Source organism: Carex rostrata, chromosome 17, assembly GCF_964058835.1.
Source record: "Carex rostrata chromosome 17, lpCarRost1.2, whole genome shotgun sequence".
Classification (NCBI taxonomy): Eukaryota; Viridiplantae; Streptophyta; class Magnoliopsida; order Poales; family Cyperaceae; genus Carex; species Carex rostrata.
The window spans coordinates 8,032,934-8,058,801 of record NC_135934.1 but is presented as its reverse complement, the minus strand read 5'-3'; the positions used below and the strand labels follow the sequence as shown (position 1 = coordinate 8,058,801).

General features: G+C 32.3%; 3 protein-coding genes across 7 annotated transcripts; all 3 read left to right on the top strand.

The window, feature by feature from the left end:
* The first annotated feature begins 448 nt into the window (after window positions 1-448).
* On the top strand, window positions 449-2,322 carry LOC144568304 (Adenine nucleotide alpha hydrolases-like superfamily protein). The gene is made up of 4 exons (XM_078318604.1): window positions 449-797; window positions 1,172-1,290; window positions 1,732-1,860; window positions 2,057-2,322. The coding sequence occupies exons 1-4, from the start codon at window positions 582-584 to the stop codon at window positions 2,172-2,174; spliced, it is 582 nt and encodes a 193-aa protein (XP_078174730.1). The 5' UTR covers window positions 449-581; the 3' UTR covers window positions 2,175-2,322.
* A 1,009-nt stretch (window positions 2,323-3,331) lies between these two features.
* On the top strand, window positions 3,332-7,908 carry LOC144568349 (BED zinc finger and hAT dimerization domain-containing protein). 5 transcript variants are annotated; one of them, XR_013515644.1, is made up of 6 exons: window positions 3,334-3,536; window positions 3,870-4,109; window positions 4,605-5,482; window positions 5,868-6,402; window positions 7,171-7,765; window positions 7,796-7,908. XR_013515644.1 is itself a non-coding variant. In XM_078318662.1 (5 exons), the coding sequence occupies exons 2-5, from the start codon at window positions 3,872-3,874 to the stop codon at window positions 7,545-7,547; spliced, it is 2,019 nt and encodes a 672-aa protein (XP_078174788.1). In that variant the 5' UTR covers window positions 3,332-3,536; window positions 3,870-3,871; the 3' UTR covers window positions 7,548-7,878. The 5 variants fall into 5 exon arrangements, 4 of the variants coding, with proteins under 4 accessions (XP_078174788.1, XP_078174786.1, XP_078174787.1 ...); XM_078318662.1 differs by having other exon boundaries at window positions 3,332-3,536; window positions 4,605-5,473; window positions 7,171-7,878; XM_078318660.1 differs by having other exon boundaries at window positions 7,171-7,878.
* Window positions 7,909-22,414: 14,506 nt separating this feature from the next.
* LOC144568549 (protein MOTHER of FT and TFL1 homolog 1-like) lies at window positions 22,415-25,461 on the top strand. The gene is made up of 4 exons (XM_078318913.1): window positions 22,415-22,648; window positions 23,595-23,656; window positions 23,925-23,965; window positions 24,920-25,461. Exons 1-4 carry the CDS (start codon window positions 22,454-22,456, stop codon window positions 25,156-25,158), a joined length of 537 nt encoding a protein of 178 aa, XP_078175039.1. The 5' UTR covers window positions 22,415-22,453; the 3' UTR covers window positions 25,159-25,461.
* Window positions 25,462-25,868: the final 407 nt, after the last annotated feature.

Genomic DNA, 25,868 nt, shown 5'->3' with positions numbered 1-25,868 from the left:
TATGGGTCCGCCCCTGAAAATGCAGTGACATTTTATATGTACATAGTAAAATGATATAGTCATATAGATTAAATCTAATAGTTTTATTTTATTATTTTAATATTTGAATTTCAAATTTTAAATTACTAATATTTAAAAAATAAAAGTAAAGCGGTGGCAAAAAAAAAAAATAGAGACACTTTTAAGTTTAACTCTGTAAAAATTATCAACGGTCATACTTGTCTGAAGTGCAGTATTCTTCAGATTTTTTTTTTTTTTTTTGAGGAGAGTATTCTTCTGTTAATTTCAAACAGATGCAGTGATATATTATGCTTCATTACGTGACAAATTTAGGTGGCGTTAAGCGGGGTGCAAGGATAACGACATGAAGATCCATTTTTTTTTTTTTTCATATTTAAATCAAAAGAATGAACAAAACAAAAAGAGCACAGAGTATAACAAATAACTATACCAAGTCAATGAAAAGACGACAAGTTTGAAAGAGCGGGAGAGAGACACAAACCCTCAAACCCTTCTCTTTTCATTTGCATTTGTATTTGTATTGGGAGAGGTGAGAAAGAAGAAAGCAAAACAAATAAGCAATGGAAAGTCAAAGAGTGGTGGTGGTGGTAGAGGAGGCGGAGGCATCAAAGGCAGCTCTCCAGTGGGCTGTACAAAACTACATACGCTGCGAAGACAGTATAACTTTGCTCTGTATATACCCCTTTGTGCGCTCCAGGAATAAGAGAAGGAATCTGAGACTCAAAGCTTTTCAATTGGCACTCTCTTTCAAAGACCTCTGCAATGGAATTGCTGAGGTAATCAATAATTTATATTTGGTTCTGTTTAATCTCTTTCATTCTGGATAAATAAAAAACTGAAATTTACTTGATTTTTACTTGAATTACTTCGGTTTTTGTATTTGATGCAGTTTAATCTCTCTTATTGCAGTTCGACTCATATAATTTTGATACTTATTAATTTTTGAATTTAATTTGTCTTTTGTTATTTAGTTGACAAATTTTATTGGGTTGGTTCGGTTAGATTTTTTAGAAATTGAATAAAATTTTGGTTTGACCATTTTAATTCGGTTTTAACCGAACCAGACCGTTTGAACACCTCTATAAACAATAACACTTAAAAACCAATCAATTCTATTGATTAGTTAATTATTTTATGGTGTTTGATGTAGGCTAAGGTGGAGATCGTAGTCACAGAAGGTGAGCAGGGCGATTCTGTAATTTCAACTGTCAACAAAATTGGAGCTACAACTCTTGTTCTGGGGCTTCATGATGCCAGTTTTCTTTATAGGTACATTAATTGCCTAGCTAAAGATTTTAGTTGAACAATGAATATCTGGTACCCGTTGGTATGTTACACACATGCTTTTTTGTCACGTACCAGTGGTACCAATAAACCTTGCTTTTCAATTTTATACAGACTGTGTTGGTGATTTCTATATTTTATACTAGAGATTTTAATTGAAGAATATCTGGTACCGGTTGGTATGGTGTGCGTATGTTTTTTTTATCATGTACCAGTAACCTTGCTTTTCAATTTATACAGACTGTCTTGGTGATTTCTGTATTTTATACTAGAGATCGAAGAATATCTGGTACTGGTTGGTATGGCACACATACTTTTTTGACATGTACCAGTGGTACCAGTAAACCTCGCTTTACAATTTTATACAGACTGATCGGTGATTTTCTTCTTTCTGGATTTTTTTCTGTATTTTCAAAAATATTTCAGGGTGACGAATCCATATATGAATAGAAGAAATCTGAGATGTCGAATACTTGCTGTAAAACAGCATCCGGCAGTTCAAGATGTTCCCCTTCTAAATCTCGAGCTATCGCAAGTCGAAACCATACAAATACGGTTAGTTAGTTTTATAGTTTATCCTTTTTAGCACATCAAATTTATCAAAAAGTTTACTAGAAAGTACAAAGTTGTTATTACTATTTTTTTTTTTTTACAAATTAATATAGGAAAGATAGTTTCATTTTAATCTTCTTATTATTACTATGTTTTTTTTTTTTTAATTTGTTAAGAAGTTTTCATATGTTTTCTACAGTGCACCAGAAACCAAAATTCCATTTCCAATATTCACTATACCACTCGGTGCGATATGCGGAAAATCGAAAAAGCGAAATAAAGAGGTTCACAAGAGAAGGAGATACATTTTATTGTAATAAGGTTGTAAATGACAAAGTGAGGTGCTTGTTCTAACTTATCAGTTTTGTTCATGGAAGAAAACATCAAAATTTGATTTACTGAAAGATAGATAGATACTTTAGTTCCAATTCTCTCCACTGCTTTTATTTTAACCTTTTGCCACTATTTTATTTTTCTTGTGTCTTGTATGTTTGCGTGTGTTGGTCGCTTTATTTGGAGTAGACTTGCATGAAAGGGACATTTTATGTTAATATTATCCCTTCAATTTAATGTATCTTGATTTTATATAATGTCCTAGTATTATGTTGTAATACATTAGTTAGAAGTAGGAATTCACCATGCAATTAAACGGTAGGTATTAGATGATCCAATCAAGTGCTTACACGTCATAATTTGTAAAAGATCGTAGAAAGTATTCATCCGGAGGTGCGAGCCAAGCCGTTCAGACGAAACCTAGATTGTAGTAGACAAGAATTGTGTGATTTTTGGTCATTCTTCTCTACAAAAATCTATATAGCAGGTAGAAAGCTTGTGATTATTTTATTCATTACACAGAGAGAAGAAGAAAACTATATACAAATATTGTATCACAAGTCCCGCCAGATGAGAATTCGTATCCTCTGAGATATCTCAAACTTTGCGTGACTTTATGGAAAATCTCAAGCGTTTAAATACGCTCTGCACGAATCTCAAAGCGTACATAATACTGACCCCCTACATCACCCCCGAATAGGCACCGGACACGAACTCCGCCAGATGAGCCGTCTGTAATGATATCTCAACCCTTCTGATCCAGATCTTTCTACGCCACGACAACTTACCCTACTAAATCTTCATGGTCTACATACACCCGATCCATTCAATCACCGAAACTCATTAAAAGCCACAGCTCGAGCGAATTCGCATCCTCTACATTAGCGCACCGTTTTAGTTTATTTGTAACCGTCCGATCATAATCTGTGCCAATCCGGTCCACGCCTGTAATGCACGGGACCCATATAAGATTCGTGCTTATATGTAAACGGATCAGATTTAAACTAAAACGGTTCGTTAATACAGAGTATAGCTGAGAGTGAGAGGTGAGCCGCCTGAGCTTTTGTAAGTCTCTCCCATCGCGCTCTCTTTTTCTCTCGCGTTGGCGCCGGCTTTTCTTTTCTTAGGTCGATCAGGCTTCAGATCGCGCCGATCGCGCTCTCTTTTTCTCTCGCGTTGGCGCCGGCTTTTCTTTTCTTTGGTCGATCAGGCTTCAGATCGCGCCGAGCTGAGCCGATCTGGCTCGAGTTCATTTTTTTTCCCCATCAGTTACGATTTACCTCGGCGCCACTGCTCCATTGCGCCGCCGCGCCTCTACTGCGCCGGAGATTTGAGCCCCACCTGAGGTAAATAAAGTAGAATATTTCTTAGCAGCTCACCCCTCTGAAATTTTCTTGTTTGCATAATGGTCCCTGCAAACAAGATTTTCCATTCCAGTACCTTAACTCAACTCTCTATTAATAAATTATTCATTTATTGTGTCACTGTTATATAATATCTTCACAGAGGAGCACCGATACAGAAAAACATACTCTGATACCGTTTACTCATTTAGTGTTACATGCTGATATGTATTAGTAAAAAGCTTTTTATGGTGCATCATGCCAGTACATACTAATAAAAATTAAAGATGGTTGATGCTCCTGATAAATTTAAGAAATAGTTAATTTTGTTAATAGAAATGGAGACGCGAAGTTTGATGGACATGACACTGGTATCCGGTGCAATAGAACCATGTGTAAATACTGGCATAGGAACATCTTCAGATAAAGCAAACAGTAATAGCATAGCGGGTCAACCCGTCAAGAAGAAAAAGGCAATGACATCGCTCTATCTCAAATATTTCGAAACTGCTTCAGATGGAAAGACTCGAAGGTGCAAATTCTGCAAACAGAGTTACTCTATTGCAACTGCAACAGGTATATTAAATTTAAGAAAGCATCATTTCATGTGCTTCTTTAGAAAACATCGAATTCATGGTTACTGAGAAATACTTCACATGTGTTGGCGAAAAGTTGCAAACGAGACAGTGTGATTGTGATATAAACTGTTTTCCCCTAATTTCTTTTAGTAATGTAAAATTGACCATTTATTCCACATCTTAGTAGTAAAAATAGTGAGGTTGAGTTCGAACATTTATTCAAGTAAATTGGAAGGATTATGTATAAGGTTGTGTACCCAATGCTATTAAAATATTATACTAATTTGGATAAGATATGTGATATCTCTATATACATTGCATGTAACACAATATATATAATTGCAATGTGACATGAGATTAGGATATGTATAATGCTATACCAAGTACTAACTACTTGCCAGTTTTACAATGGTAAATCGGAACTTGTTAAGATTATTAAACTATCCATATGAATTATTTACAATTTTATCTTTCTTTGATATTTGAATTCAAGGAAATCTTGGGAGGCACTTGAATAATCGCCACCCTGGCTATGATCAGATAAGAGATACTGCAGAAGTGGGCCCACATACAACCATTGCCAATGATTCTACCTCTAAATCTCTGTCCTCAATTCAGGCTAAACCGCAAATCGATCGTGACCTCATAAATTGGTTCCTTCTCAAATTTCTAATCAATGCCTCTCTGCCGTTCTCCACACTAGAAGACGAATCCTTTATTAGTTTATACAAATTTCTCGATCCAAGGGCCAAGATCTGGCCAAGAGAACAAGCTGAAGCTGTCTCATTACAAGTTTTTCAATCCATGCAAGAAGATGTAAGGGCATCATTGCAAAATGTCTCATCAAAGATTTGTCTAACACTTGATTTTTGGACCTCTTGCGAAGAGATACTGTACATGTCAGTGACAGGCCATTGGATCGACGACATGTGGCACATGCACAAAGTGCTACTCAATATATGCCATATAGCATACCCATGTAGCGGCCCCGAGATTTTATATGCCCTTACAAGGGTAATTTCGTCATTTGATCTTGACATGAGGATTGTTTCATGCACGACTAATAACAGTCAACAGGCGGGCCATGCTTGTCAGCTGCTGATGGAACAGATGGATTCACAAAAAAGACCTTTTTTCTATATACCATGCGGGGCCCATGCTCTGAAAATGATTTTAGAGGGTGGATTAGTGAATCTGAAACCAATTTTGTCGAAAATCCGTGAGTTTATGATCGAGGTGAATTCAAATTGTGATGCTTTGGAGGATTTCAAACAAATGGTGGCACTTTATCAAGAAGGCCCTTTGAAATTTCCTATTGATACTTCAGCCAGCTGGAATGGAGATTTTACAATGCTCGACTTGGTGCATAAGGTAAATGGATTTTGTTTTGTTTGCCTATAATTATTTTTTATTTGCATTTGCATGATATCATCAATATTTTTACTATGGTTCAAGAAGTGTTGTGAATTTGCATCTATATGCTTTACACTAAGCTACAATGCTGAACTTTTTGAAGCAAGAGATTTTTAAATAAATAATTTAAGTGAAAAGATATTTAGTATTTATAAGGCTGATGAGTTTCATAAACCTCTTAAAGAAGCTAATTATAATTTATATATGTTTACCAATAAAATAATGGAAGTATGAATGTTTCCCCTTTAAATTTTTGGGAGTGTAAGATAGGGTTTAAATTTTAATAGTAAATCTCTTACTCTCTTTTCTCTCTTTTTGTATTTTTTTTAATTTAATTCCTTAGGCTCCAAATGCAGTGGACAATACAATGAAGAAGCACGAAGAAACCATCGGAGGAGGGTGCAGTTTAACACTTCCGCCCTCTGAATATTCAGCAATTAACATTTTACATCAATTTCTCGATCAATTTTACAAAACGACCACCAATTTATGTACAACTAAAATACGAACAGTCGGCCTTGTGCTCTTTTTCATAGACCACATAGCCGATTTGATCACTTCTTGCCGGGATGATTCCTGTCAGGACTGGCTCAAGACCCTAGCTGATGACATGTACAATCGGGCCCGCAGTTTTACGGGTCAGGTGTATAACGGGTTTACATTTATGTGTGCCATTCTAGATCCGAGGATAAAAAGAGAGCTCGTACCAGATGCGTTAAATTCAGATAAGAATTTGGAGGAGGCCAGAGGATTTTTTCTGAGGGAATATTCCAAGAATAATAACCATTTCATGGTGATTACTTCTAACGGATTTGGTGGGGCCCATGAGTCAGGTTTTTCAAGTAGTATTGAGAATACTGATGCAGTTTCTTTTGCTGGTGAGTTCAATATTTCTCCTTTTGTCAGTAAAAAATTAGTGGATATGCTTATTTTTACCAGTACAAAATGTCAATGTTAGGTGAAGGCCTAAAAGTACATTGTACCAGTTATAGTTATTTTTTTGTAACATTTTTTACAAAAAAAAATCGAGCAGAGGTTTTACCGGTTCTGGTGGTGTCGCCCAGTACTAGAAGTCTAGAATCTGTCAATTATCCCGGTCCCTGATTATTACCTACAATTAAATCTTAAATATGTTTATACCATAAAAAGAATCTGAAAGTAGTGTATAGTCTGACATTGCTTTCCCTGTGAAAATTGTAGTTTTGCCATTTTTGGATGAGATAATCAACATATGCTGTGCAATGAAAAGAGCAAACTATAATATAAAGTAAAAATAATAAAAAAGCAAACAGTGACAATCAACATATGCTGTCCAAATGATAAAATAATAATGTAGCACTTGGTATCTTATAATCACAATTTTTTGAAATTTTTTTACTATTTTTTAGAACTTTTTAAAATCACTGTTTTTCTATGGTCCACAATTTTCTGAAAACACTGATTTTAAAAAATTCTAAAACTTTTTTTTCCAAAAAATGTAAAATTTGGTTTCGAAGCATCATAAATATGGAGATCATGTTGAACGGTTCGGATCAACTATTTAAACTTTGAAAATGAATATATGGACAGAAAGTAAAACAATCTCTTTATTTCCAAGAGCATCGTAAGTTCGTAACCCACCTCTATATGACACTTACTATTTTCAGAGGAGATAGCTAGGAAAAGGCGCCGATCCAACATAAGCCTTACAAAAGATGAACTGTCGCAATATCTGACCGAACCTCCTGCTGCAATGACAACTGATGCTCTTGATTGGTGGAGAGCTAACTCAGCCCGCTTCCCACGGCTATCCATCATGGCCCGTGACTTGCTCGCAGTGCAAGGCACCTCGGTCGAGCCTGATGAGTTGTTTACTAGTAGAGGTGAGGATTTGCATAAGAGAAGGTATTGCTTGCCCTTTGTGAATGTGCGGCCAGTCCTTTGTGTCAGTTCGTGGATACAAAGCGGGTACAAGTTTCGGCTCGGGCCCACTGAGATTGACTTTGACAGCTTGGTCGAGACTGGTGTGGGGAAAAGAGGTTAGGTTTTAGTTGTAGAGTCGGCATCCTCACCGTTTGAGTTTAGCTCGGGACCGTCCGATAAGAATTCGGTCCATTCCGATCCACACCTGTAATGCATGGAATCATTTAATATTCGTACAGATTTAAATCAGACGGTCCAGATTTAAACTCAAAATTTGAGTTAACTCAAGAGGATACAAATTCTTAGTTGTAGGGCTTGTGATTCTATCTGTGGTTGTTTGTGTAAATTATGCTATTAGTTTGGTGTTAGATGTGTAAATTATGCTATTAGTTTGGTGTTAGATGTGTAAATTGATTCATTTTTATTAATATTACATGGATATGGGGAATTTTTAACATAGATGTGTAAATTAAATGAGCATATATATATATATCAACTCAAATGCATTTCTAAAACCAAATGCCGTATGAGAGAGAGGAAAGGTTAGCATCTTTCTTTGTGCCATACAGAAATTAATTTCACATAAAAAAAATAATAAAGACCAGAATTCTATGTGGATAGTCTTAGTCATACCCACTTATTATTGCAAACAATTCTCAAAAAGATTAGTAGTTTGTGTATCCTGCCGTATAGGGCTGCAAAAAAAATTAGTAGTTTGTGATTCGATTCGAGTTTGATTCGAAAAAATTCATAAAAAGTTTGATTTGAAATATTCAAAATTAATTCAAATCAAATTCAAACTAGATCTGGTTTGTTCGAAATAGGTTCGTAAACTAATCTAGTTTGAATCTCAAAGTAACGTGAACCGTTCATTTTCGCTGATAAGTCATAATTCGTAAGTCGTAATCATCGCTCTCAGTTCTAAAACTCTAGATGACTTTCACTTCTCGCTTTCGGCGACTACGATCATTCTTCCTTGTCGTAAAAAAGTTTGTAAAAGACTCGAAATTAAGTTTGTAAAAAAATCGATTCAAAATTAATTCAAATCAAACTCAAACTGGAATAAGTTCGATTCGGTTTGATTTGTTTGCAGCCCTACTGCCGTAAATTAATGCAACTTTCTTGTAAAATTTCTCAAACAGAGAACACCAAACGTGGCCAATGATCTATTAAACATGGCATGTGCCACAGAGAAATCCGAAAATGAGCGAGACCGACCTCACGCATTTTTTTTTTTTTAGAAATATTAAAATAAAATTATTGGAAAAAGGATGGATTATCTTTCTTTTTCTTTTTCATACAACGTGACCAAGTTCGGTCCCTTTGGGTAGTGGCTAAAGGTAACCAAATTATTGGTTGAATCTCTTTGATTTTCACAATTTGCACACTAATAACTAAGTTTGAAAAATTAAAGGAACTGCATCGATCATTGGTTCGGTCATTTTAGCCTTTGCTCAAAGGGACTGAACTATTGGTCCGGTCCCTTTAAATTGTGCAAACTTAGGTAAATTTTGACAGCATTTATAGAGACTAAATTAATTTTGTGATCTAAATTAAAACAATTTATAGAAATCATAGGAGCTGAACAATTGATATATATGGTCCCTATAAATACTCCAAAGATACCGAATAATAATCAAGTCCTTTCCATGAGATAGAAAGAAAAAGTAATTCGTCTGTTTTTCAGTAATTTAATTTTTATATTTCTAAAAATAAAAAAATTGAAACTCACGTGCATGCATCCATGCACGAATGTCCTAATAAATATTCTTGACAGGTTTAATTATATTTTAGTTGATAATGTTAAGGGGTCAGAGGAGAGAACCAATGTTAAATAAAAAAAATGCGGCGACGAGGGAAGTAGAGCTCCGCACGACTAGGCTGCAAATATTATAATTGCTGTCAAACGACTTACAGCTGCATGCAAATATTGTAACTGGGACATGGAACTGCTAGTCCAAATCTCTCTCTCTCTCTAGACCTCCTTGTTTAAACAAATTTGCTAGATGCACTGTGTTAATTGCTCACTCCTCGATTAATCCACTGAAATCTATTTTTACTTTTCAGTACTTTTTTTTTCTTATTCTTCTCTCTTAATTTTATTTATATCTTATTTTTTAATTCAAGAACTACGAATGCAGCACCCTAATATCCAATAATTATGAAGCATATCATTCCTTCATATTTAATAAAAGCTGATAAGTTTTTTTAAGAGTACTGCTCAAGCTATGGTAATTGATTTGTTTAGTTAATTGCACTTGAATTAATAAGAGTACTGCTCAAGCTATGAAAATGAATATATGATGCAAACTATGCTTTGTATGATGGGGTTTATTATTATTATTTTTTATTTGTATGATAGTGGTTCAATAAAGTCCAACGAGCTAATAAGTCAGTTCGGTCAAGCTCTGAGTTGGCTCATGATAATCATAAGCTAAGATTCTAATTTGAGTTCTTAATCTCAATTCACTTGGCTCATTCGATAACTATAACAAGTCGATTAGGAGTTGAACCAACTCAGCTCGTGATAAGCCAACTCGTTGCCACCCATATCATGCATGGATCTTCGCTTTGCAAGAATAATTGAGCAATTGATATGAGTTTATTTTATGGGGTCAAAAAATAGGTAGGACTAACAAATTCATACAATATAATTAAAACCTTGCAATATTTAATATTCTTGATCAACTTATACCCACATGCACGGGAATATTTTGTTCAATTCTCATGTCACCGAAAATTATAACAACAACATTGAATAATGGTGTAACAAGTACAACAATGGTCTCTACTAGTATAAAAGTACAGGAATATTTTCTACAATGTACAAAATGCCAAGATTATTAGACATGCTATTGAGCTGATCGATAAGTAATATACTAATAAAAGGTCTGACAATCTTTGAATCTTGTAAATTTAACATGTAGATCAAAGTATCTTTTTATTTATATTATGCGTAAAACATGACATAAATAGTGATAATACGTAATAGTAAATAGTTGAAACATATATATTTGTTTTCTTTATTCAATATGTGACAAGCAATAATCTTTAGGGTTTGGATTTTCAAAGGATCAAACGGCAAAAGAAAAATTGTTGATTTATTGTGTTTTCATATATTAACAATGGAGATAGATCATGAAAATAATTAATTGAGTTCTGGTTATTGCTTTATAAATTACAAACTTTAAATGACATAGACCGACTTCCGCGCGCGCATTTAAAAGGAAAAAAAATAATGGATTGCATTAAATCTTGTGTTCACATTTATTGTTTTGTCTTATGGCATTTACTCTTTGTTGCATGGATATGCTTTCTCTTTGGTTGGCCATGCAAAGTGCCTAGTAGTGCAATTTATTTTTTAAGTTCCTAGTATAGTATTTTGTAGCAGTAATAAACAGTAAAGGGTCGGTGATGCAATTAATTGACTGTATTAAGAAACAATTGGTCATATATATGTTTTATAAATTACATATTTTATATGTTTCTATATGCATATTTCTCATACATAATCATTCATACCTTAAGATTAGATTATCATGCACATATATATACAAAAAAGTAGTCACTTTTTGCGAGAGAAAAAACGTATTTATGACGGTACTCCGTCACAAAAAGTACTGTCGCAAATAGAAAAAACACATTTATAACGGTACTCTGTCGCGAAAAATGCCAGTCTTTTGTAGTATAAGAGATATATAGAACCTTCGTCATTATTACTTATTAGTGTTTTCTTTGGAATAATATTTGCTGGTCAAAGTACATGTATCTTTTGTTGAATACAGAAAATAAGTCTTTGGTCAAAGATAACAAAAAGTATATTTTTTTCTTTGTGCACTTTTTTACACACACACACATATATTTTGTAAAAATCAGTGATAGTCAATTTGTCCACTTTTTTACATGTTTATAAATCTCTGATAAAGATCACAAGCACACTGGAATTGGAATTTGGTTTATATTAATTCAAGGGCGGAGCTAGGTGGAAGCAGGACAGGGCATTTGTCTTCCTCTGATCTAAAATACTTTAAATAATATACTTGCAACATTATACTTGTAGTAACAAAATAATTGTCAAAAAATATGTTTGTCTTGAAATAATTATAAACTACATATGTCATTAAATACCATTGGCAGACACTGCCAAGGCTTTCCAAAAAAAAAAAAACTATATATATATATATATGTCATATCTTAAAACAAAATTTAATTTCATAAAAAGAAAATCAAATCATTCTTATCTACATGCATTTTATGACACTAGAAAAGATTCCTTGCATGTTTATGTCCATCCTCAAATTGATTTTTTTTTTTTTGTTCTTTCAATTGCGGAGGCTGTACTTGCCTTTTGAAAAATTAGGCAAAGTTTAAAATCTTCTCATCTGCATAGAACTATAAATACTCTGTTGTATATTTCTAGCGGTTTGCAATTATATTGAGCTCAGGTTTTTACGATTGGGAAAGTGATGTAAAGCTTATTATATTTCACATCTGGCCTTTTTGTTCAGAAAATAATATAACAGATCATATTTACACGACAAATTATCAAATAAACTTACTGAATCTCAACTAACAAAATTAATCAAATAATCGTATCTGATACAAAAGGAAATGGAAGCTAAATGATATGAATCAAATGCAAAAAAAAAAAAAAATTAACAAAAAATTTCTCTATTTTTTTTTCTCTCTAGCTATAATCAACCTACAAAAAGAAGCAAAACAACAGAAAATTTCTCACTAAGCTCTTGCTAATTTACTTATTTTTAAAAAAAAAATTTGTGATCTTATTTATTTATCTGTTTAAAATTTGGCGTTGCATGTATCGTTGGATTAATTGGTGGTTAGTTATCATTGGAGCTATTATTTCTCTGGGACGATAAAATTGCGTCGATAGCCCCTTTAACTTGAGACAAATTTGGTGCTTTTCCACCTTGTGTAGGCCAAAATTCATCGGCTGCCAATACCTACATATATATAGTACAATATGTATATGATCATTTAAATTGTAAAAAAAATAATTTGAGACTAAATATATTTACAACCGATAAAAACCAAATGGGCACACAACATTAAAGCACAAAATTCTTCTCGGATTTGAATTATTCAAGCGAAGATCATCCATCAATTTGCCAGTGTAATGGTGAATTTATTTAATACCAAATTTACAAATTTCTTGGACACCAAAATATTAAGATATAATTGGATATATATGTTACCAGGCCAGGACCAAATTCTAAGACAAATTAACTAGTGTAGAAAATATCATGATTTTATTTTAAATTTATTACCTTTACTTGCAACTGTAGAAACTTCACATAACTAATGGCTTTTTCCAACATAGTGACCATATCAACCTACATCAATTCACATAAAGATGGTAACTCAATTAAAAATATAGGAAAGCAACAATTAGTGTCTCCAAATAAATCATTTCAAAAGGAAAATTATATCATCTTCAAAAAGGTACTTATTTGAGTAAATTGTACCAGTAGGAAGATGTACCTTTGTGCCATTTGGTACAAGTTCTTGAAGAACTTTTAGCCTTTCACTAATGCGCTCCCTCCTTACCTATAAAAAATCAATGAATTCTTCATTTTTTTTCATATTAATTAAGTTCATATCTAGGAAACACTAGAAACACTGCTTAATATAGTGTCTGCTCATACTTGAAATTTTTAATCTTAAACAATCTATGGTGTCATTTTTTTTTATTCCTTGAGAGATTATATATTGAAATACATGAGTTTCAAAACAAAATATTTAAATATTGGGATGAAAAAATATTTGCTTATTTGTGATAGATTTATGACTAAATTGCTAGAACAAACCTTAGCAGCGACACCCTGAGGATCTTTGGATGTTGTACATGTAGGTTTAGCCTTTGCCTTCTTATTTGCAACACATTGTTTCTTGGAAGCTTGAGCCTCACCACCCTTATAACATAAAGGAAATTACGCATGAATTAATTATGTGCTTATATATTGAACATTATTTACAATCTTTTGGTATTGTTAGTTCTAACTTGTGACTATGAATACCCAACTTTGGTTTGATCACATTGCATGCATGTGCTAATCAAAATGGCTAGGAAATTAGTAAATTAATTATGTAGCACAGAGGAAACAATAAATCTGTATATTTAAACGGCATGTAAAGTTATGAACAATTCAATTTGAGAAATTCTTGATGAATTATCTTGGAACCTTTTTGGGGGAATAGTACTAACAGTCTGCTTTATTGATCCAATATAATATGAAGTGACAATAATGAAGAGAAAAAGGTATCAAGATTCAAGATGAGTACCATGTTTGCTCGTTTTTGTGATACTTTCTCTTTCTCAACACCTTCATGACTATCCGTAATCGAGCTAGAATTTGCGTTCATTGTTACGTTTTGATCAACAGCCCCGGGCCAATTCGCACATTCTTCATCTCTGTCAAAACTAAGTACCGAAGAGCTTGAATAAGCCCAATTATCCAATACACTATTCTTAGACCCCATCCAAGAGTTTGCCTCTTGAATCACAGAACCGTTATTTGCACCTGAAACAAAAATACTGTAAGATGAATTGCTCGAGTCGTATTGTGTCGACGGTGCAAACCCGCTGTAGTATGCACGAAGAGAGTTATTAGAGCCGCTTTCTTCTTCCTCGTCTAGAAATGAAGGCGGGTGCATGTCTTTAAAACTGAACAGATCAAGAGGTGAACTAATAGATCGGTACAATGGATCCTCTTCGTGTACTTTTTCGGAATAGAAGGGACTGGAATGTGTTTCTTTATTTTGGGTTCTTTTGTTTGCAAGTTCCATGGTAAGCTAAGAGTGAAGAAATGTGATGAAATGTTTTGTATAGCTCTCAGTGCATGAAATATGTGGCACCTATCCTTATATATATGTTGGCTAGGTTAGATAGAAATAGCAAGGAAGGGCACTAAAACTTATAATATTATAAATTGGTGTCAATTAAATTTGTTTTAGTTTTCTTAAATCATATAGAGATCTTACTTGACCACTTGTGTATGGTGATATGGTTTAAAACACACTTCAAAATCCATCTGGCATTCAAAGCCATGCATGTGAGGTATCAAGTGACATTTTTTCTCTTAATTTGAGGTTTGTTAGTGGGAGAGGAGGCGTTTGTTAATTAACATTTAATTAATACTCAGGTGTATTTAATTAATAAATCCTTTATTTCGTTTGTAAAAATTAATTAATGTCCCCCGGGCTACAGTACCCCAAAAATCCCCGTGTATAAAAGCCTTCATTTTTTAGCTTAGTTCTGACGCATTTTTAACTGCCACAACTGCCATAATTTCAACTGCTATAATTTCAAGTACACTATGTATGTTTACAAAATTATATGTGTATGTTTATAGGATGATATGTGTATGTTTACAGGATAATATGTGTATGTTTACATGATATTATGTGTATGTTCACAGAAATAAAAGGTAATGTTTACAGAATTATATGTGTATGTTTATAGGATAACATGTGTATGTTTACAGGATAATATGTGTATGTTTACAGGATATTATGTGTATGTTCACAGAAGGTGGTCCCCAACAGCTGTCACGCGTTTTCAACAGCTGTCACGCGTTTTTAACAACTTTCACGCGTTTTTATGTTTACATGATTTGTTGAATTAGTTTACAGGATTTAGTATTGATGTTTACAGGATTTAGTATTGATGTTTACAGAATTAGTTGAAAATCTCCGGAGATTTTTGGAGGACTGGAGTTGGGGGACTGTTAGCTGCTTCCCTTCTGCAAATATATATATTCTTATCAAGTAATTAAATCGTTTAACTAAGCGTACGTACAACATATATAGATACAATTTAAGTTTTTAGAGCAATAGATTAATTAGTTAATATAAGTGTGTAATTTCATGCTAAGCGATGAACTTAATTACTGATTTATAACTAATTAAAAAAAAGATCATTTATTGGCTACAAAATTATATTTACTCCTCATCAATTTTTTTTTCTTATAAACAAATATATATGACATATATCTCCCGCCATCTGAACAAATGACCTCCATGAGAAAGTAATTCTCACGACCATAATGCATCATTAATTAGACAAATTATTGGGTTAGTTAACTAATTACCCTTCAATGTCAAACTTCAAAAACCATGATTTTTTTCATATACTCGATCGAGATTATGACACAATTGATCAGTCTTTTTAATTTAATTAACCATTTCGGAAATTTATTTCTCTGTTAGAGCAGGTTAATTATATATAGAGTCAGAAGGTAGCAAAAAGAACTCGTTATATATATATATTTAAAACAGTAACAATTTATATTCAAAATGAATTAATGGACAGGAAATAAATTTTGAAGTGAATATATATTCCTAAGCAAATCAAATGGCAGAAAAGCCAATATTTTTTAAAATTTGAAGGTTTGTAGTAGGAGAATCAATGGGATTTTGTAGTGAATTTAAAAGACAAATTCTTTTCTTCAACAATTGCTCGTGTCATGAAGATGTAACAAAAGAGTAAAAATAAAATTCCAAGAAATAGATATTATAAATCTTTAATTACAAAAATAGAAGTTAATTTTGTGTGTGTAAATATGTTAGTGCACATGGCCAAAGTTGTTGCCAGATTAGTGGGAGGGCACTCCAGTACCATTTTTTTTTTCTAAATTTTTAATCGAGGAGTTAATGCGCATTGGAATCATAAAAGAATATACTAACTAAGCTTGTCACATGATGCAATAATAAGAATAGTAAGTTTTGGAAGCTAGCTCAACTGGTGTGTAATTAATCAATTAAATAGTAAGTTTAATAACTCTGTGCATTAATTGCCACTGATCATTTTAAATTTGTAATTATTATTGATTTTAAAGCTCTTCCTAAGTCTTCTAATCATAAGAAAAATAAAATCCTCAAAGGAAAGAAGACATCTAGTCCCTTTTCACAAATTAAACATGTAAAAGCATTGGGTTCATAAGAAAAAGATTATTAAAGAAAAGAATTTACTAAGTTCTGAATTATGTTCTGTAAATTTCTGTTTAAGTGAGAGGGACTTCTCAGTCTTGGGCTTGGGCGTTGGGCTTTTTTATGGGTTTGTATAAAGCTATTAATTGAGATTTTAGAGAAGAATGTATTTGAAATGTTGTTTCTGTATTAATTTGAGAAGAAAGGTGTTAGGGTTTCGACGAATGAGAGGTAAGAAATAAGATAAACAATATTACGAGGAAGTTTAATTGTATTTCTTGAATTTCATTCTTATATAGAGTACAAATGACATAATTTATAACAACATAAATCTCTAAAAAGAGATACTATAAATGACATATTCTAAAATGCCCTATACTAAAATACTAATTCTTCCTCCTTAATATAGCCTGCCAAACATGACCTACTATTTCTAACATTCTGCTAAATCAAGCCTGATGAAAATATATGATGAGATAAGAGGCATAAATAACAAAAGGTTACAGGTTTATATAAGCTCACGTATTACATCAATGATCAATCCTTATCTCATTCTATGCTAAAAGACAAAGCTATATTAGCTGTAATAGAAAACAGAAAAATGTAAAACAGAATGAGAAACCAATTGCTGTTATTCTCTGGTAGAATCATCATAGAAATAAGTGTCTCCAGTCTAGACAGAAATGGAGATGTCCAATCAATGGTTTCATAGTTTGAGCTTTGCATTTTAATGGAGGGAGCAGTTTAGAAGCACTTGGGGACCGGTTCTCTTAAAGATTTTCAAACTCCTTTCTTCACATTTTCATGGTAACCTTTCTTTTAACTAAGGTATGTTCCCATCTATTAAGAACTCGTATCACCTAAGATACCGCAATTTTTGAGTTTGAATACGGTCCGTTCGTTATATACAAACACAAATCTTAAAGGGCCTTGTGCATTACAAACTTGGGCCAGATTGGTCTAAATTTTGATCAGACGGTCCAAATTGAAACTTAAAAGGTGCATAACCTCAGAGAATCTAGACTCGTCCATTAATGAACAATCACAGATTAATAACAAGCCACAGTATCGTCGCGTCGGTACTACTTGAATTAATGTCGAACAACATGGAATAATGTTGTACAAAACTTTCTAAAGCTTTTAATTGGCAATCTTCATTTTCATCGACGAATTTGTTCAGCGTGCTGACAGATCTTGTAACATCGTTGCCTATCTCCTTGAGATTTGGGAGCGCCCAACGGTTGAGTGGTGAAAACGAGCACAATACCCAGGGGCGGATCCACTGTAGCACAGGGGGGTCAGCTGCCCCCTGCTGGATTTTCAAAAATAGTGCTAAAAATCTACTTTTCGGACCTCTGCCCCTCCCTGGAATTCAATTTGCCCCCCTGTAGTCCATTCTGGAAGTCTAATAGACGGAACGAGACCCATATAAATTCTGAGCGAAACAAATTAGCAGAGCCCAAATAGGCACTAATCCCAAATAGCGAAAATTAGTTGAACCAAAATGTTTTTTTTTTTTTTTTTTTTTTTTTGAATTCAAAGGCAGAGGCTGCCAAGTTGAACCAAAATGTTGATTTCAAATTCCTTATAAATGTTGAATTTTTTATTTTTTTCAAGTAATTTAGGATTTTTATTATATTGATTGGTTTTTTTTTGTTATGTTGAATTGTACCCGATAAGCTATTGGGTTTGAACCCGATAAGCTATTTGCATCTGATTATTGCCCCACCCTGACAAAAATCCTGCGTCCGCCCCTGACAATACCATGTAATTAATGTAACTTAAATACCATCTAGACAGAGACAAGCCTCAGCTCTTGCCCATGCTTAACAGAAGAAAATATAGTCCTTGAATTTAAGTGTACGTCTAAAATTATGTTTATTACAATCTAATAATCATGGGCGGATTCAAATAGTCTCTTAATTAGGTATTTGTCTTCTGGATTTTTTGAAAAAAAAATTGTTGTCCATGTATTTTGAACTATTGCCTATTCTATGTGAGCAAGTTTGGTTATCCTTGTTAGAGACCAATTAATTATTTTTTTTCCCATCGATCCCAATTCATTTTCTTTCCTGCTTAACTTATATTGGGTAAATTTCGCTGTAGGTCACTAAACTTTGTTATTTGTCACGAATTGGTCACTCAAATTTGATTTGTCCCTTTTGAGTCACTCAACTTTGTTATTTGTCCCAATCAAGTCCCTCTATTTTTTCCATCCAAAATTTTAACGGAATATGCTAATTCCGTTAGTATTTTGGATGGAATATGCTAATTCCGTTAATATTTTGGGGGGAATGAGTATATTCCGTTAATTTTTTGGACGGAATAGGAATATTCTGTTAAATTTTTGGATGAAAAATTATAGAAGGGCTTGATTGGAACAAATAACAAAGTTTAGTGACTTAAAAGAGACAAATCAAACTTGAGTGATCAATTCGTGACAAATAACAAAGTTTAGTGACCTCCAGCGAAATTTAAAATAATTTTTACTATTCTTCACCGAATTGCTGAGTACGTGCTGCTAATAATATAGGTTTAGCACAATAATTTTCTTACTTCATGTTGGGTCATTATTTGACGGGCTGTGTGTTAGATAGTAAATCCAGAAAGGCCAGTTTGAGCCCAGCAAGGATAATGGAGAGTTGATAGGATGAACGAAATGGAAAGAACGGTGACAATTGAGTAATGTAAGAGCATCTACATTCCTAAAACTCAAGAGAATTTTTAAATAACTATTAACTACTTTTTACAAATTATGATCTGTAAAGTTTTTAACTCTCACATTCCTGAAACTCATTTTAGAGTTTCTATTAAGCCACGTTAGCAACAAATTAAAAAGGAGAAACAATTTGAGCAAATCATTTGACCAACATAGAGTTTATAAACAGTTTCTTCATAAGAAACTTTCCTGGATAGTTTCTTCATAAGAAACTTTCCTGGATAGTTTCTTCATAAGAAACTTTCCTGGATAGTTTCTAAATAAGAAACTCTCCCACATTCCTGAAACTGAATTAGAAACTGCCACGTCATATTAGAAACACTAATAGTTTCAGGGATGTAGATGCTCTAAGGCGTTTGGAGCAGGGGTGTCAATGATACCATTTTAAGTTTTTAACCGTTTACCCAACCCGCGCCATGTATGAATAAGATTATATGTTTGTTAATTTATCGGTTGTGGTAGGGGTGTAAACGGATACAGATAATTCACTCTATATTTGAAGATTATCTGAATTCGGATTAAATGAATACAGATAATTGTGGATACAGATACGGATACGGATATTTTTTGTTAGTTAAACGAGTAAGGGTACGAGTAAATAATACTATTTCATATCCACTACTCTAATTATATAAATAAAATTATAGGATAAAATTTATTTGCGTGATATTTCATATGATAATATAGGAGCAACAATTAGATATACTTTTGTTATTCAGTATATGTTTTTTGTTATAAGAAAAATATTAACATATTATTTTTATTTGCATGCTTTGTTATTTAGTTAAATAATTGAATTTTTTCTGAAAAATATGTATTTTTGAATTCTCTTGCTTTATAAAAAGATAATTTAGTTTAAATTGATTGTATATTTGTTTTTTTCTATTTTCTTATTAGTAATACTATTGTATATATATATATGTGAAATGAATTAGTTTTGATATTTTATCTGTAAAATAAAATAAAACTAATTATTATATTAATATTATTTATAATCCACCTAACTACGTACTTTTTGCTACCTAATTTTAACGAATAAAAATACAGTAAAGTACGGTCAGTTTTCAGTGGACAAAAGTAAGATATGAATAAAATCATTAAAATATGATTATAAAAATACTTTTATTCTACACGTTTCGTAGCCATATTGACACCCCTAGTTTGGAGAATCCTCCTGCATTTACTTAATGAAGAAGTTAGCGTCTATAATAAAGCCAAGGTAGAGATGCAAAAATGGTCTGTGACTGTGCATCTAAAAGAAAAGGTAAATTTTACCTTTCATTTTTTTTTTTTTTTTTTTTTTTTTTTTTGTATTTCCTCTGTCGTTTCATGTTTGCTTCATCACTAAGTTCTCTTCGACTCTATAATATTGCTCCATCCCAACACTATGTCTGTATTAGCAGCCTCTCTCTCATTCTGATTCTATTTCTGAGGTTTTTGTGTTTATAGTGAGAGTGATGAGTAGCAAACAGCACTAGCTAGTTGAGTCTGACTAAATGTTTATATAAGAACTTCACTATCAAGTTCTTGTAAGTTAATATCAAATTTCAAAGTTTTGAATAATTAATTAAATCGTTCAACATGTTCTTTATATTAAAATATATTTAAATGTGTATCAAATTTTATGTTTTTTTTTTGTAGTTTTTATACTATTTTTTAGGTGAGTAGAAAAATTGATTGATTCAAAAGATTTTGAACCATAAAAAATATATTTTTTTATCTATCTAAAAAATAGTAAATATATTCTAAAAAAAATTAAAATTTGATCTCCAAACACACAATAATATGGATATCATGTTGAACAGTTTGAACTTTGAAAATGAGATATTTGACTGATAAGAACTTGATTGTGAAGTTCTTATATAAACGTATTAGCTGGACAAGTATGGAGGAATCAGTTGTCTAAATGTGTGAGTTTATCATATTTTTTTAAGAGAAACATCCAAAATATTTACAGCTGAAATGCATAAATATAACGCAAATATTCATATTTATTGGGAAAATATTTAAAAAGATAGAGATTAATGTCAAGTTTGTCAAAAATGGAATTTTTTTTGGGAGGGGAATTTCACGTATATCCCTCAAACACTTTAAAATTACATATTTTCTGTTCTAAAGTAATTTGAAATTACGTATTTCTCTTCTAAACTTCAAAAACTCACAAATTTATTCATTTTATTGTCTTTTATATTAAAACTCATTCTAAATTTATAAAATATCTATTTGATCCTTTATTAAAAGCATATAAAGTCCATCAGACTCATATTTGAATCTAAACGGTTTCTCTATCATCCAAACTGCTTTTAGATCTGTGCACACAAGATCAACACGAATCTTGATGTCAATACACACACATATTGAAGCGACGTGCACAGATCATAATGCGATACGTGCGAATTGGAATTGTTTTAGAATTTATGCACGCTAGATCATCACGAATATTAAAGCAATGTGCACATTTTTTATGTGATGGGCACGGATCAGATAACACAATTGTACAACGGATGCATGCATTCATGCACGGTTCTCAATAACACACAATAATTATTATCCTGTAATTAACACAATTGTAAGGGTAAATAAACAATAAAAAAAATTATCCTAGCCGTGGAGGTTTTATTAATTATTATTTTATCATTTTTCTCCATAACATCCTCTTTTCTTTTGTTTAATAATATATTCTGCATGAAATTACACCCCAGTGTGTCTGAAGCTATCCGTCACATTGTCCAAGTTCCACGTGTCGCAAGAAAAGATATCTTGTGAACCGATGATACCACTATAACAGCTAGCCGACATGAGAGATGGCAAACGGATCGGATATTATTTTATATTTTTTAAATTTTTTTTACTATTTATTAAGATGGTTATTAAGATGGTTACAAAATTTAATAGTCTGAATTTAACTAATTTTTGTACTCATCTTAATAAATAGTTAAAAAAAATTTAAAAATATAAAATTTGATCTCCAAGCACATTTTATTATAGATATCACATCTAATAGTTTGAATTGACAATTTAAAATTTGAAAATATAAAAAATAATTGTTATAATTTATTGTAATTCAAAAATTGTTGTAACTTGATCCTCCTCACGTTAAAAATCATTATCATACATATTTACACAAATGGTATTCTCTGCCTTAGAGGATACAATAAAAACTCTACATCTATCGCTCTCAAGATTTTTTTTGTCACAACCCTGCACGTGTCTCCTTTTGGTATATATAGCCAACTACACCTCCCTTGTCCCAATCTCATTTTCGATAGACAACTATCTCAGTATACTTGTGCACACTCTCTCTCCCCTCTCCGCTCTCCCCCTCTCCCCCCCTCTCTCTCTCTCTTAAATAAAAATACATGGGTAGCAATGTGGATCCTTTAGTGGTTGGGGGCGTAATAGGGGAGGTGGTGGATCTGTTCGTACCGACAACAATGATGGACGTGAATTTTGGTACCAAGCATGTCAACAACGGGTGCGATATCAAGCCGTCTCTTGCCGCCGATCCACCATTCGTCAAAATCGGAGGCCGTCCTTGCCACCTCTTCACACTGGTACGCGTGCATGCATGAAATTGACTCAATAAATATTTCTATATATATATATATATGTATATATGCACTACTTACTATACAATTGGGCTCATAATTTGTTATTTTTCTGTAATGTAACTAAAAACTTATATAATAATTACAATAACCGTCACAAAATAAAATAAGAGATATCTTTCATCTTAATTTAGATGAATTGTATAACAAATTTGCTTTAAGTTAAAAAATTGATTGGTTATCATTCATCGAACTATTTGAAAATTAGCTGCTCAATTAATTCAATTTCTTATTTACACTGAATTTGACACACAAAATATCCAAATTAGAAAAATTAATTATATTTATATATAGTTTTTACATTTATTTTGGTAACTGTTTGTGGGCGATCACAATTGCCAATTAAATATGAGTGTAAATATACTAATTAATTAATTTATATATTTATTATAACAATTTTTCTCTCCTTTGAGAAGGTTTAGTATATTTTCACTCAATAACTCTCGTCTTTCAAAACCTGTTGAGCCTGCTTTTTTTTGCTTGCATGAGATTTCAGCATGCAATATCATGCACGTATGTGAGAATTTATTTGAACTGATCCAACCATTTTGAGTTTATACTTTATATATATTTGTGTGTGTGTGTGTGTGTGTGTGCCAGTGTATATTTAATTGTGTTATTAATTCCACAATATTTTAAAGATATCTTTCATTACAATATTTTAAAGACAGAGATATTCTTAATCTAACCAAGATTTTGTTTTGCCTGGTTATAAACCTAATATATATATATAAGCCAATAATTAGCGAGGTCAATGCATGTCTTTCTTAAATTTTTACTATATCTACATGAATTCAATCATATCTTTACCTTCGGAGGTTTGTAAATCTTTTTCCGTGTTATATATTTTTAAAATTTGACTTAATTTTGTTGAGTGTGTGAAAATGCACAGGTTATGACTGATCCTGATGCACCTAGCCCCAGTGAGCCATCAATGAGGGAATGCCTTCACTGGTACACACATAAACCTTTTCTGCCTCAACAATTCTCTCTCTCTCTCTCTTCTTAATTTCTTAAAACTAGTCTTCCTTTTAGTGACAAAGGCATTATCCGGCCCTCTATGTGACAAAGTCGTATGTTCGAAATTCAGATTTTAAATAGTTAAATAGTTTGACTGCTAATCTTTAGTAAAAAAAAAAAAAAAAAATTTCTCTTTATATTTATTTTTGGATGCGATTAATTGTAACTGTGATTCACCTTTTTGACTTGTTTAATTTAACAGGCTAGTAATTAATATACCAGGAGGTACAAGTCCAATTCAAGGTAATTAATTAGCTCAACTCCAATTATCTCTCTACTGAAGTCATATAAATAATTCATGAAGAAACAAAAGTAAGCATATATAGCTACAACAATTAATTAGGATCGAGCTTTCAATTTCCTTTGTTTAATTATTAATTAAATTTCTTTCTAAGATGTGTAAGCGTGTACATGTATATATACATACATAGAAGCGCTGCATTTCATGTTCAGAAAAAAAGTGAATATAGAACTATCTACCATGAGCATAATAAAAAAAAATGATAATACATTTTAGCGACATATATACTATATATAGTGAAAAATATTTGCACTTGTGCAATGAAAACAATACTCGTCATTATACATATCATGTAATTTGTATCTAGCAGAGAAGTAGCGACAAAAAATGGCGACTGGCTGTGACTTATACGAGTGTCTTTTGCATGCATGTTTACAGTAGATTGGACACGTGTCGTGTTCTCCATTTAGACATCCACCACCAGTTTGTCAGTTCTCCTGCTTTGTTACCGTCTTCTTTTTATAGTAGAAATTAATAAATTTCTGTTTTGTCACTAAAAGAATTTAATATTTAGTATTTAATTACATGATAAATTTATTAGCAATTTTAATAATCCTTAAAAGTTAAGTTTCAATATAGTATAGACAATGATCAACTACTAATATATTTCTACTTTGTCACTGAAAGAACTTATTAATTATTATCATGATGAATTTATTTATTTTGGTGGGGATGCATGGACAAGCATGCATATACTTTAACACTCTTAATAATCTTTTAAATTTAATTTAATTTAGATTAAACATTAAATATATCATCATGCCCGATATCAAATGGATGAGGATCCATTAAATAACCAGTCTTTATTTTTTATTGAAATAATAATGAGCTAGCTAGTCTTTGTTATCTATCAATTTTTGGCGTCTTAATATCTTATATAAGATATTAAATTTCAGGAGATGAGGTGATTTCATATGTGGGACCAAAGCCACCTCTAGGCATACACAGGTACACTCTGGTTCTATTCCAGCAGAAATCACGACTCTCGACCGCGTCAATTGAGCTTCCGGCGAAGACACGTGAGACCCGGGCTGAATTCAACACACGCAATTTTGCGGATCAGAATGACCTCGGCATGCCGGTGGCAGCAGCCTACTTCAATTCCCACAAAGAACCCAACCGGCGCCGACATTGATCCATATTCCATGGTGATGAATGTGTTGCTATTTTCAACTTGAGCTTAATTATTTATGTAGGTGCATGCATGTGATTTGTGTTCATCAGAGCATAATATATCTATATTCATGTTGCATGTTAGTTTTTTGCATTTGTGTGAGACTCTGTCTATCATGAACTGGTAGAGTATGTTGCATGCATTTCCAATCTGGGAGCATATATAATTGTATATATGAGCAAAGGAATGGAACTCATATATATATAAGATGCATCATGCATGTACTGAATTATAAGGTTTTAAGAATTTAGCACTTATTTTTTTTGTGAGTTTTTTTTTATTGAATAAAATCCCTTTTTGTTCTTTTGTTTTTGTGATCTAGTAAAGTTGTTAACTCACAGCCCCAGTAACCTTAAAACTAATGAGATGATGACCTGGCTTTTACGCTCATTTCATATATATATATAGAGAGAGAGTTGGGCTACGTTGCTGGATGAAGTAAATGATTATATATATATATATATAGTTAGCGTGTTTTGTGCTCACTAAGAGAGTTTGGCGAGCACAACTTCAAAAATCTATTGGATTGACTTCAAACGACGTATTCAGACAAAATTTTAGAAATTTTGAATTCATTTACTACAAATTAAGTCATTCAGTAAAAAAAAAATGATTTTTTTTGTAAGTTATTTTATATATTCATTTTTCATCATTTTATTGGCAGCTTAACT

What these genes read in the sequence shown, in the direction of transcription:
- LOC144568304 (XM_078318604.1), top strand. Translation starts at nt 582, where the DNA reads ATGGAAAGTCAAAGAGTGGTGGTGGTGGTAGAGGAGGCGGAGGCATCA. An exon ending in TCTGCAATGGAATTGCTGAG is followed by an intron (nt 798 to 1,171) that starts GTAATCAATAAT and finishes TGTTTGATGTAG; the next exon opens with GCTAAGGTGGAGATCGTAGT. An exon ending in GATGCCAGTTTTCTTTATAG is followed by an intron (nt 1,291 to 1,731) that starts GTACATTAATTG and finishes AAAATATTTCAG; the next exon opens with GGTGACGAATCCATATATGA.
- LOC144568349 (XM_078318660.1), top strand. Translation starts at nt 3,872, where the DNA reads ATGGAGACGCGAAGTTTGATGGACATGACACTGGTATCCGGTGCAATA. An exon ending in CTCTATTGCAACTGCAACAG is followed by an intron (nt 4,110 to 4,604) that starts GTATATTAAATT and finishes TTTGAATTCAAG; the next exon opens with GAAATCTTGGGAGGCACTTG. An exon ending in TGATGCAGTTTCTTTTGCTG is followed by an intron (nt 6,403 to 7,170) that starts GTGAGTTCAATA and finishes TACTATTTTCAG; the next exon opens with AGGAGATAGCTAGGAAAAGG.
- LOC144568549 (XM_078318913.1), top strand. Translation starts at nt 22,454, where the DNA reads ATGGGTAGCAATGTGGATCCTTTAGTGGTTGGGGGCGTAATAGGGGAG. An exon ending in CTTGCCACCTCTTCACACTG is followed by an intron (nt 22,649 to 23,594) that starts GTACGCGTGCAT and finishes GAAAATGCACAG; the next exon opens with GTTATGACTGATCCTGATGC. An exon ending in AGGTACAAGTCCAATTCAAG is followed by an intron (nt 23,966 to 24,919) that starts GTAATTAATTAG and finishes ATTAAATTTCAG; the next exon opens with GAGATGAGGTGATTTCATAT.